This window comes from Struthio camelus, chromosome Z (genome assembly GCF_040807025.1).
Source record: "Struthio camelus isolate bStrCam1 chromosome Z, bStrCam1.hap1, whole genome shotgun sequence".
Classification (NCBI taxonomy): Eukaryota; Metazoa; Chordata; class Aves; order Struthioniformes; family Struthionidae; genus Struthio; species Struthio camelus.
Window position 1 is genome coordinate 77,038,239 of NC_090982.1, and position 13,183 is coordinate 77,051,421.

The window sequence follows — 13,183 nt, forward strand, 5'->3', positions numbered from 1 at the left end:
GAGCTGAGACCATTAAGGGACAAAAAAATATCTCTGCAGAGGGAGTTGTCTGCCCTTGTATCAGTCCCCCAGCTGCACTGCCCCCATCCCTTAGCCAGTGCTCAAGTCAGGGAGACACAGGGACCGTGGTCTCTTCTCGTTCTCACAGTATGCCTGAGGGTAGAGTACTTGGGAATATACAGGACCAGGTTACATGTTATGTGTTTTCTGCCCTTTAAAAAGATTGCTTTTCAGTCAAGTTTTCCCCTAAGGAGGACCCCAGGGTTTTCTTTGTTCCTGTTAACCTGCAGTCAGTTCAGGCGTGGATTGTAAGTGGAGAACAGCTAACAGCTGTGAGAGTAGACAGAAGATTGTCTCAGTAATCCAGTAACTGCAGGCAGGACTGGACCTGTGAGGAGCTCAAAGCCAAGCTGTCCATGCCTGCATGAGGACCAGTGCCTGCCCATGTATGGAGGCAGCCTCGTGTCTCAGGTACCATCCAGATGCTGGCAAAGGCCTGCCCCTCATGTGTGCTTGTTGCAGACAGGCCTCCCTTTCCAGGCCTCCTGGCAAAGCTTCCCTGCCTGCCTTTCCTGGAGCATTAGGATGGGTGACAGCTGAGGCCCTGCCACTCATGATTGTGCCAGGTGACGCATATGCAGCCCTTCCAACTCCCACATTGCTTCAGCTTGCCTGCCACAGCCCAGGCATTTCCAGCCAAGGGCTGTCCTGCGCTGATGCACTTTTCAGTGACGCAGCTGCTACCTGCCACTGTGGCTGGCTCACCAGGGAATAAAGCTGTGTGCTGTTGAGTTTTATCTTGGAAGAAGCAGTGTTATTTAGCAAGCAGGTTGCTGCGTAGGTTTGCTGAAGGAAGCTAGGCAAAAGGTACAGACCCATAGAGCTGAGCTAGGGAAAGTTAACAGTGGTCCTTTGGTTTCTCCCTTGCGCAGTGCTGAGGCTGTTTAAAGAAGGGGCAGCATGGCTGAGAGGCTCAGCCACGCCACCGCTGCAGAATTACTTCTGAACTTGTGAGATGTCTGAGAGCAGAATCTGAAGGCTCATGGTCTAATAATCCTGCTGTGCAACTGCTGCCTGTAATGGTGCTTTCCTCTCACACCATCCTCGTCTCCCAGTGTATACCCTGGGTGAGATTTCCCCCTCATACCCTGAGCTGAGCTCCCTGTGCCTGTGGGCACTGCCTGGCAGGTCCCTGTGCGCCTGAACACAGCTGGTCCGTGTGCACACTGCTTTGCCCGTCCCTGTTGCACACATTGGAGCTGCAGCTGGAGAAGTGAAGTAATATGATATGGGATATTTGTGGCAGAGCATCTTAGCCCTGCCTTCAAGCATTAGACTATTTCACTTCCCTTTTCCCTTATATGTGCTCGAGGTAGATATGGAGTATTAATACTGAGCAGCCCTGGGTTGTAGGGAGAGCACTGCTGGGGTCCAGGTGGGGAAGCGGTGATTGTCTCAACATGATGTCCTGGCTCTCCCCTTTCACAGCACTGACCTATAGCATTAACACACCTTTTCTCCTCCTGATGGTGGGGTTTTGGCAGCTGCTTTGGACCAGTCCAAGCAATCAAGGGCTGCTGTTTGCAGAGCCTTCTCAGCTGAGCCCAGGTGCCTTTGCTGGGCAGCCTTGGACCCTGCACCAGTGTTTTCCTTGGCTTCCTCAGCCTGTGGGCGTCTGGAAAACCTCCTTTCTAGGTACCTCGTAAACCAGCCTGACTGCCAAGACAGTTCTCAAACCTTGCTGAAGCACAGAACTAAGGCACATACAAGCAATGCATCTCAGGAACTGAGCTGCTGCGTAATTCTTTCCTAGCTTCTGTGCCACAGAGAGCAGTGTAAACCCAGAGCTAAAATCCAGCTGCAAGGCACTGCTCTCTCCTACAGCCTCATGGGGAAAACGCTGAACCGAGGACTGTGAAGTGCTTTACCGCAGCAGTAGTGAGAGCTGGGCAGGCTGGGTGCGCGTGCAGGGCGCCTGCCCCGTATCTGCCTGCTGCCTCCAGTGCTTCTTGGGTGCTGTTGCAGACACAGTGCTCTTTGAGCTGAGCTTGCACGTGACTCCAGGGAAGTGATGTTAGGGGAGAGTCAGAGTGCTTCTTTGCTGGCTGCGTGTGACAGGTCTCCTGGCAAGCTCCCCGGAACCAGAGCAGATCAATTACAAATTTCTTTTGCCCCTGGTTTGATGGGTAGAAAGTAGAATCGCAACGTGGGCAGCCAGGAGGGCATGCCTGGTGCAAACCTCGGCTGGCAGGTCAGGTTTCTTCTGAGTCTGCTACTTCTGCTCTTTCTGTGGCATGGTGGGAGGAAATCAAGGGACGAGAAGAATGAAAAGCTGCTAGGCTGAGAAGGTTATGTGGCACTGGAGGTATTGGCGTGATTTCTACAAGGGTCCAGTGAGCAGGAGCACTAATATACCAGTTGATGGATGATATTGCTGCTGTATTCAAGGTCTAGCCATGCTTCTGAGGAGCAGTCAGGTAAGTGCTGAACTGTTGTGGGGAGAAACGCATACCAGAAATGGGGAAAAGCTGGGAGAATTGCAGGGAGCACATTAGGCAGCTAAAGTATAAAATGCAGATTTGGCATCTCTAGAGTGGTCTTTGCCTGCCTGCTTCCAGCTCAGAGCCAAAGTCAGGCACCAGAGCTCCAGGTCTGTGTAAGAAGAGGATGAGTTATACTGTGGATTTCTTTCATCTTCTCTAGCTCTCATGCTGGATACCCAGCTGAAGACAAGCTGCACTAGCAGCCTATCTTGTTTCCTGTGGCAGCAGCTTGCTTTGTGGCCCTTCAGAGATTGCAGCTCAGAGAAAGCAAAGACTAAATCGTGCAACCCAGTGGAGTGACAGGTCATGTTGTGTCATGTTATAGCTCAGCTTGCTAGCTATCACATGCTTGTGATGAACTGAATGGGATGTACTCACGTAAATGGCAAATGTTGGGCTATATTGGGCTACACAAATGGGGTAGGGCAGCACCCGGGACAGGGCCTGGCAGCCTGCAGATGCCCTGAGCAGCATTTCCTGCCTGGTGGGCCTTCAGCTGAGCACAGGGAGGAAGGTCGGTGGGAGATGCCCAGGCACCAGGAGCTGGGCAGAGCCTGGACTGGGGAAGGCAGAAAAAGCAACAAGAAGGACCTGCGATCCACTTGAATGCGTGATAGCAGCATCGGGTAAATCTTAGGTCTTATTTGCTTCAAAAGGGAAGACAGAGTGCCTACTACATTATATATTTTTTCTGCTAAATTACAGTTCTGTTAACCTGTTACCAGGTATCTCCTCATGCATTGCAGTGAATTCACCATTCAGCCCTCTCTGTGATAAGCTATGCATGAAATTTTGTTGTCTTTCAGTTCAAAGTCTGCTCCTTCCAACCCTTACATCCTTCTTGCTCTTCTCCAACCTGCCCACCTCCTCTGTGACCTATTGCTCCCACATCTGGAGGCAGATTTCCAGCAGCAGTTTCTCAGCATCATGCCTTGATGAGATACAGCACAGAGAGCTCCCAGCAGCCAGAGGAGGTGGGGTCCGCTCCCTGCTGGGCCCTCTCTAATAGCCTGTGTCCTGCTGCTGTGACTGGCTCCTGCTGCAGCTTCTGACACATCCATACACCCAGAGCTGAGGATCGAGGCATTATCTTTGCCTTGACTTGATGGCTGTTTTCAGTGTGGTGGCCCCCACTCCTCTTCTGGAAAGCACGCTCTCTCAGCTTCCTGACTCTGGCTTCCTAGCTCCACCCCCCCCCACCCCCCAAACTCTGTAAGTCGTGCTTTAGGGCATCCATCAGAGAACTTCCCAATCCACCTCTTTGATCTTGCAAAAGGGTTTTCTGTCCCACTCTTATCTCCTCCCTCTGCGCTTTACGTCTGAATGATCTCAGCTGCAAACAACATTTCAGCTAACCATCTCTAGACTAAGATTTCTCTCTGCTCTAGATCAGTCCTGTTTTGTCCATACTAAAACTCTGGCTTTTCTTCGGCCTTCAGGGTGTCTGGCCAGGAACCCACGATCAGGCTGGCAAAAAAAAGTTTTGCATTCTTCTTTCCTTCCATTCTCAACCCTTCTCCCTTTTTCCAGTCATGTTTCTCCTCACCTCTCCTCAGTCTGGCTATCATCTTTGATATAGACCTGAAATCTTTGATACAGACTTGAGGTTTAGGAACATGGACCTGTGACCCAAGGACCAGTGTGGCTCTTAACTTCTTTTCACGCAACTTGAAGCTCTCATGTTGTTTGTTTTCTTCCTGGGCAATGCTACAGTGTATGTTGACATGTTTCCTTCCTCAGATGCATTTAAAGACCTGTTTTGGCCCTCAGCCCAGAAAAGGCTCTCCACGCTGCCCTTAGCTTCATGCTGGGCTGTGTCAAACTGCGGTGGAGTGTTGTAAAAGTGGCTCTCAGATACAGTCTTCCCTATTGTTTAGCTAGTAGGCATTTTTGTGCAGACTGAGTATTCACATGGTGTGTGCATTGCTTTGCAGCAACACCTAGAGCAGGCTGTTCTTTTGCAGGCGGCTTGACCATGGCTTTGCTTCTTAGCTAGCTCCTCCTGGGGCATCGTGAGAGCATAAGGATGCTGCCTGGAATATAGGACCAAACCACCACAGGGTCCTGGCATGACGATGGCCAGCGAGGTGTGCTTGGAGCAGACTGAGGAGCAATATAGGCATAAAGTGGTGCTTCCTCTGATAACTATTTCCAGCACTATTCAGTTTAGTCCTACTGTGAAACAAAGTATCCTCATGTCTAACAGTCCTTGCTGGGTTGCTCTTCCATAAAACTCTCTGATTGCTTTTGATCAATATTTGCCTCCATAACAGCTTTAGGCAATTAGTTCTTCAGAATTTATGATGCGGAGTGAAAAAGAAATACTTATATTTGTTTTTTTAATCTACTGTGTCATCGTTTAGTCAATATGCCCTTGTTTCTATACTGTAAAACACCACAAATAATCAGAATTGCATAGAATCACAGACTGGCCAAGGTTGGAAGGGACCTCTGGAGATGTAGTCCAACCTCCTGCTCAAGCAGGGTCACCTAGAGCACTTTGCCCCGGATTGTGTCCAGATGGCTTTTGAATATCTCCAGCGAAGGAGACTCCACAACCATCCTGGGCAACCTGTTTCAGTGCTCAGTCACCCTCACAGTGCAAAAGTTTTTCCTCCTGTTCAGACAGAACTTCCTGTATTTCCGTTTGTGCCCGTTGCCTCTTGCCCTGTCGCTGGGCACCACGGAGAAGAGTCTGGCCCCATCCTCTCAACATCCTCCCTTCAGATACTTGTACACATTGATCAGATCCCTCCTGAGCCTTCTCTTCTCCAGGCTGAACAGGCCCAACTCTCTCAGCCTTTCCTCGTATGAGAGATGCTCCAGTCCCTTCATCATCTGGGTAGCCATTCACTGGACTCGCTCCAGGAATCATTTCCAAAACACCTCCCTCACCACACGTAATTTTATATACATCTGCTTCCCTCCATTTGTTGTCTTCTCTATGCTACGCTTTTGATTTTCCTTCTTTCTCTTTATGCCCCTTCTTGATTCCACAGTCTTCTCTGAGAGGGAAGCGAGAAAACACAGCAGCAGCACACAACTCAGGGACACCCTGCAGGTGAACAGCCAGGGAAGACCCTCTGCCTGTGCCCTCTGTCCCATTCCTTTCTACCATGACCCCCAGGCTGCCTTTCTGAGTGAGGATAACTGGTCTGAACTCTCTCCTTGTGCAGCCAGAACTTCTTGTAAATCACCTTACATTTACCAATACTGACTTTAATTTGCCATTTTATTGTCCAACCGTTCCTTGTGAGATCTTTCTTGAACTCTTCATTCTTTTGTAGTATTCATTTCCCCTAGGCTGAATACCTTACTCTTCTCAGCAAACTTTGTCCCATTGCTGCTCACACCCTTTCCCAGACCATTTATGAGTATCCTGAAAAGCAGAGACCCTAGCACAGATCCCAGTGGAACATTCCTGATACTTCCCTCCATCTTGAACACTGACCACAAATCTTCCATTCTCTGCCTGCTACCCTGTCATTGACCATGAGTAACAAACATGTTGCAGGAGTAGACAAGTAAGGACCACTTAGGTCCTTGGTGTAGGACCTTGCAGAGAGCTTTTTGGGAATCCAGTTACACTTTCTCCATCTACCCAGCTACATCCATGAAACAGGATTTCTGACTCCTTCAGAGAGTGAGGCATGACTTCCTTCCACTAGAGTGGGGTTATCCCTTTCCCCTTAATCCTGTTTCTCTATATGCTCAGTAGTGCTATTCCTAATTCCCAATGTGGAAGTCAGGTTTACAAGCTATAAGTCCCCAGGGTTTCCCTGAAGCCCTTAAAAAAAAAAAAAACCCAAAACACCAAGCCCAACCCTGGCATCTCATTTACCTCCTGCCATTTCTCTGGTGTCAGCTGAATTAAGCAATAGGTTACTTGCCCTATAGTAGCTGAGATGCGTGTTTTGGTTCCTTCAGAGCTCTTGGATAAATGCCATCTGGCCTACGCCACTTACTGTTCATCTTATTAATTTGATCCGAAACATATCCCACTGACACCTTCATTTGAAGCAGGTCCTCCCATTTTTCCTAGTAAAAAGAAAGTTTCACTGTGGGAATTTCCCTTAGTTCCTTGATAGTGTGGATAGCTCAGCATGTTTTTCTGCTATGCCTTTATCTTATTTAAATGATTCTTTTACACCTCTATTATCTGTTGACTCTCTGGCAAGCTTCCAGTGTGAAAATGTGTTAGTTTTGTTTTCAGTTTTACAGCTTTAATAACTTATCACTCTAATGGACTCTGTTATGGTTTTGCATTTAATTTGTTGTGGTTAGTTTCCTTCAGAGACTTGCAGGAGGTTTTGAGGTATGACAAAGGGCACACTGTCTCTTTCGATTATGCCTCATTTATCCTCTTGCATGTTAATTCTGTTCTTCAGTATGGACACCAGGCTTACTGATCTGGAGTTCTTCAGGAACCCATTACAAAACCATGTCATATTTGCCACCTTCCTATTTCTTGCCATCAGTCTTACACAGCAGGTCATGCACTACTTGAGTTCAGCGGTTTCATCCTGACGTTCTTCAGAAACACTTCTGCCAAAGCCAGCCCAGACCCAGCATGGTCACCACTGATCCTGAGCTACTAAGCGTAGCCCTAGCTGTTTCTGGCAGAGCTGCTTTTATATCTGCACCAGACTCCCTGATACTGAAGTGCGAGTTGGGGCACGTTAGCCCTGGTGTTGCGCTGGCTCTGAGCCAGCCCTGCGCCCGTGCGCTGTTCCAATGGGATGGGAGCATAGGGTGCAGGATCGAGTTCAGGAATGCTGTGTCTGGTCCTGACTCCACACGTAACTGCACAGATGCCATCGTGCACAGCCTCAGATGTCTTGGGAAAGGAATTGCACAGAGACTTGCTTTGGGATCCAGGCTTCAGTAGATTACCAACTCGAGCTCTTGTGAAAAAGCAGCAGAACTTCTTCTGCCTGGGAAAACACTCTAAAATGATGCTTAGTGTGTTCTGGTTGCAGATGGAGCCACTTCTGTGTGTTTGCATCCCCAGCATGGTTAATTTACAAACCCTCCTCAAACAACAGAGAGTTGGAGGTTCGGAAGGGACTTTGAGATAGCGCTGCAAACCACGACCCTGTGTCACAGCCAAAAACATTCAGCATTATTTTCTTTTAGCTTTCAATTGCAGTTCTGTTCTGTTTTACTCAAATTAGGGTGTTTCTGTTCTGGTTCCTAGTAGGTAAATGCAGGACTTCCAGCCCTGGTTCCACTTCTCAATAATTACATTTTTCATTCCTATGTAACTTATCTCAGAGAAAGAAGAAAGGAAGCTTCTGTGAAAGCACATCATTTCTCTGAAATAGCCTCAGAGGATGTGAGGAGTGCCACATTTGTGCCATCTGGCGCCTCTTCTTGGAGGTGCTGTTTTTATTTAGGAATGGTGTGATCTGTCTAGCGTGTGCGTCCTCTAGCTCTGTAGCTCCTGAGACCTACTCCAAGGGCAGTTCAGCGTGGCCAGTTTTCAGCCCCATGGCTAATGGCTGGGACAGGGGAAGGCAGTGTTAAGACTGCATCAAAGGCTTAATGAATTCCAAAATCATGTGCTCCACGTGATAGCACTAATGCTGCCTTTCAGCAGCCAGCTTGGGATTCTGCTAAAAACACATTTGTCTGATGAGTTCCCAGAGCTTGTTACTGCTCTTTTGGTTCTGTTATCTCCTAGTGCTTCTGCTGCAGCAAGAGTGAGAGGCCGAGGCCAAGGGTCCGCAGGGCTGTGCACCGCCTGGGCACAACAGCTGTCCGATGTCATTAGCCTGACATCCGGCAGCAGAGTAGAGTACAATGCCGCGGAGGATGCCGTGCTAACAGGCGCCTTGCGCAGGTCGCAGGAGTGCCTGCTCCGTTATTTTTTTACTCACTGTTTTGCTGGTGTTTGCTGAATTCTGTTTTTCTCTGAGAGATTTTTCTCCTCTGTGGAAGCTACAGCTTCAAAAAGATGCTGGTCTGTAGTTTAGCAATATATGCCCAAGGTTTCTCTGCTGTCCTGCAGCAGCACGTGTCCCTGATTCTGTGGTTGTCCATGGTTTGTGTTTAATGGCCTGGGACATTCTGCTCCTGAATGGCTGAGCTCAGTGTGGTATATTTTCCAGGTCTATTCTACTTCCAATTCTTTTATGTGTATATGTTATAGTAATGTAGTTCTATGTTCTTTCTAAGCTTTAGTGATTAAAGACCTGAATTTTTAATCCGTGATTAAAAATCAATTTTATGTTCTTGCTGAGTTCACACTAATTTGTTAAGCTGTGCACAAGAGCAATTAGCACTTGAAGGAGTCCCTCCGCTGCCTGTCCCCAAGCCAGCATAGCCTGGTTGCTCTTCCTTTGGGTCCTACTGAAAATGTATCCCTTTTTGTCGGGACTGCTGCCAAAGGAGGTGGTTGATCTTGTTGGATCCGTGTAGGGGTGGAGAGTCTGCTGGTTGAAAAGGGCTGCCGGGGAGCTGTCTTTATATTTGAATTTGTACCATGATTCCCTAGAGCTTTGGATTGGTAAAGAGAGTCCTCTCTCTCTGCCCTCCCGGTGGGAGCTGAAAGGTCTGGAGTTTCTTGCTAGGGCAATAACATCAGGCCTGATAAAATGCTGAGGGTCTCCATTGCACTTTAGTGTTGGATGCCTATAATGTCTGTGAAGGGCAACAGTTGTACATAGCGCCAAGGAGCTCTACTGCTGGAAGAGCTGGATAAATAAGGGCATTAGGTCTTGGCTCTCTAATTGCCTGACTTGATGTCACTTAATTTGTTGTTGCTTAGTGTTTTGCAAACTCTTTTCCCCTCTATGCAAATGGGATCTGATGTGTCAGTCAAATAAAATGTTGGAAGACCAATTGTGGGAGGAAGAAACTACCAGAGTCTGATGTAACCGAAACCACCCTTTCTGTACAGCTGCTATAATAATACCTGCTAGGAAAGATCTTTGCCTAGCAAGTAGGTCTGTTTAGATGGCCGCCAGAAAAATTGCTCTTGTCAATTCATGGAGTCTTAAGCCCAGAAGAGACCACAAGATTGCTCCTGTGTGCACAGCACAGAGCATCTGCCCTACTTCTGCTGCTGTAGCCAGCTGTGTTCCCCACTAGACCCCCACAGATGCCTACTGCGATCACCCAGGCAGTCTCTCTCCACTGTGAGCCCATTGGTACAGTGCATGGACTTGCACTCTTGGTGTTTGAGGCTTTTTCCCTTGCTTGGCAGGTCAGGACAGGTAGACGATGGTGCTGTGCAGGGCTGCAGGTTTTCTCATGCTGCCCCCGATTCTCCCATCTTGCGTTCCTGCCTGGGGCAGCGGCTGTGTTTAACGCAGTATGTCCCAGCCTGCTCTGAGCCCCAGTTCACATCAGGTCCACATGAGCTCCTGTTGTCCTTGCTTGCGTGGAGACACATCTCCTCTAGTACCGACAAGGCATCCCCAGGGAGCCTGGTGCCTGCTGTTAGCATTCAAAGTGTTGTGGAAACAGTTCGACCCTAGGTTTCCAAGGAGCAGAGTCTCGTGCATGTGTAACAGCAAAATTAATTATATATTTAAATGGCGATATAGCATAGTTACAGCTCGAGCTGGGTGCCTCCCGAGAGGGACCCAGAACAGAGAAATTCTGGGGTACTTATACCCTTTACAGTGTTATTTCCCTGCCTGACAGTGAAGGTCTCCTCCAATCTTTTTTACTGAATTGGTGGTCTCTCTTCTTCTGGTTGGTATCTCTCTCCTTCTGACTGGTGTCATTCTCCTTCTGACAGGTCCTGGCCTACATCCCAGACTGGTTGCCATGTCCTTGTTTCCCACAGCTCCTTATCTTCTCGAAGGTCAATCACAACCCAGGTGCATCCCATTTTGTCTCTGGCATTCTACTTTGTATCCTCCTTAGGTAGTTCTGTATCTTTATTAGCTGGTTTTAGTCAGTTACATGGTTGAGAGTGTTACGTCATCAGCAACGTTTCTCGAGTTCATTGGCAGTTCAGCCTTGGGGCCTGCAGGCTTCATCTACTTCAGGCACTTATGCTAAGCAAGAGTCAGACTTAGGCTAAGCTGAAGCTAAGTTAGCTACAATTTCCTTCTCTAACAGTGCTGAAGCTAAATAAGTTACGATTTCCTTCTCTAACAGAAGCAAGGGATGCTTGATCTGGAGCACGTTGGCAACCAGCATCAAGCCTTGCTGCTGTCCTCTGATGAAACTGAATGTTTTATGAAGGGTTTCAGGCAAGAAAGCACAGGGAAAATACAGCTTGGAGAGCTGTAGGGACACACCAGCTCCTATACGAGCATCCTAGGAACTCTCCTAGGGCGCTCTGCCGGCAGCATCAGCTTCCTCCTGCATCGTGTGTGCTGGAGTCAGCGTGCTCGGCTTGCTGGCCATGCAGTGCCTGCTCTGGCCACCACCAGCCTTAGCTACTTGGAGAGGTTGTACAGGGCTCAAGTACAGAACATCAGGGCTATTGCAGGGGCTTGTGCAGCCCCACAACAAGGCCCTGGGGCAGGTTTTGGGCAGTCCCGGCTGGTCTCTGCTGTGATGGTGGGGTGTTGTAGGTGTCCCCAGGCTGAGCTCTGTGGAGGCCCCCTGCCTCCACCAGGGAGTCCCAAGCCGAGCTCTGCAGCTCTAGGACACCGCAAAGCCCTCGTGCCCAGGGAACTCTCTCTGCAGCTCAGGGTTAGTGCTGCCGAGTAACGTCCCTTCTGTCTTGCGCTCCTGCCAGCCAAAAGGCATGGATTAAGGCAGTGAAGGGACCTGATGCATGTGATATCAAGGCCCTGCCAGGAAACCTGGGAAACAAAATGATTTTGCCACAGCAGCTTGGCTGGGCAATCCTTCCCTGTATGCCAGCACTGAATGCCGATCTTAACCCCCAGGAAACTCTAGAGGAGAGCAGGAAGGGACAGAACCAGATGAGGAAAAACAGTAATTAACTAATAAATGCTCTGGCCAAGCGAGACAACCCCATCCCCACTTCTGAGTGTCCTAAGCTGCGAGTAGGAGTGACACTAGGCATACAGGGCTCATACGCTTCCCGGGTGCCCTGCACCCTGTGTCCTGCTCCGGTTGCTGTCTAAACTCTGGACAGTCCCTCCATCCTGTTTGAGGAAGGTGCTGTTCAGAGGTTGCCCAAGGGCTTCTCCGGGAGATGCAGATGTCTTTGCTGTCGGCACCACACTTCTGTGAGGCTTTTCTCCCTGCTTTCCACCATCTCAGCTCATATTGTGCTGTTGATCACGTCCACCCCAACATCCCGCTGGCATAGTTATCTGTGGGTTTTATCGACTAACAATGCGTGCAATGTTATTGCACTAAAAAGAAAACAAAGCTTAATCCATTTTAAATTAAAACAGTGCCCCAGTGTCATGCAACCAATGTAAATAATGGTCTGGCTCTGCAGCTCTGCCTGCTCTCCAAAGGGTTCGCCCCAGAGGCACTGGGCTGCCCGCTCTACTCCCAGCAGATGTCAGCTGCAGGCATCGGGCTGGTTTGCACAGGTCTCTCTTGCTCAGAGCCTTTGGGCTCTCCTGTATCTTAAAGAGCTGTGTCACTTTGGGTGACAGGCAAAGCATTGCCATGTGCCAGAAATTAGCAGAAGACAGAAAACAGAGAAGGCGGAAATATCTGGGTTCTTCTCGTTGTGACATAAAGCTGTTAGAGAGCCTTGGCCAGGTCTGTCCTGGATGTTATAGTCTCCAACGATCTGAAGAAGAGGTCAGCAGGGGTACAACATTTGCAAAGCAGGGGACTGGTCTTTTTGGCTCGAGAGATCATATTTTGGTTATGCCCTTAGAACTAAGAAATTAGTTTCTGTAATGGCTTCTCCTAGTAGCCTTTGACATCTAGCAGTATTACAGAGCCCGCTCAGCAGGCAAGGCTGATGCTGGCGTGGTGCTGTCTTGCAGGAGCTCTTTCCCAGGCCTTCTCAGGAGTGATTTTGATTCCTGCTGGTTGGAGCATGGATATTTCTTTCTGGCATTGTGCAGGGGAGACACACGAGGGTGCCCCTCGTGGGGGAGTGTGGCAGGCGGGTAGGGCTTTGGGGCCACGATCAGCAGGCTCTGTTCCCGTCCCGCCTGCAGTAAGGCAAAACAAGGGAAGTTTCATCCCATTGTGCAGGGAGACAGTCCAGGCCCCAGCGACTTCACTGGGCTGGGCAGAGCCGTTCAACTTGTTTGATTTATAGCTCTTTTATGTTTGCACTATTGTGCAGCAGTCACGGGTGTGGGCTTCACCCAGCAACAGCCTCGTTGCAGCAAGTCTTGCCAGTGGGAGCTTTGGCTGTAAATCGCTCTGAGATCCTCGCCTGTCTGCTCTTCCGCTGCTTGCCGCTGCACGCAGGAGGGCCTGGCACTCCAGGCACTGGCCGGGGAAGATCAAGGCCAGCATGAGCTGGCGGGACTTGAGACCCTTTACCTTTATAGGCCTGACTCAGGCAATTAGGCCAGGTAGTAACAAGTAAAAGCTCTTTTGTTTGTTCGCTCCATCCCTCTGCATCTGATCAGTGCCCTTCTAGGAGAGATACAGCCTCTGTGCTGTGGCTGCAGCCGGTGCTAATGCATCCTGGCTGGAAGCACTCTGTGGGAAGGGGCCACAAGGAGGATGGGTGCTGGGTGGCAGGCTGGAGCTGAGCACCCCGTGGGGCCTGGGCTGGGTCAGAG

At 49.4% G+C, this 13,183-nt stretch overlaps 1 protein-coding gene across 2 annotated transcripts in view; it reads left to right on the top strand.

Moving 5' to 3' along the window:
- Nucleotides 1-1,461: 1,461 nt before the first annotated feature.
- The window catches only part of LOC138064773 (carbonic anhydrase 9-like), a 37,236-nt gene continuing 25,514 nt past the window's right edge, over nucleotides 1,462-13,183 (top strand). Inside the window, exon 1 of one of the 2 annotated variants that reach the window (XM_068928697.1) lies at nucleotides 1,462-2,477. In XM_068928697.1, the coding sequence (XP_068784798.1) occupies nucleotides 2,426-2,477 (52 nt within the window). In that variant the 5' untranslated portion in view covers nucleotides 1,462-2,425. The remainder of the gene's footprint in view (nucleotides 2,478-13,183) is intronic. The other variant, XM_068928700.1, reaches the window with a different exon arrangement.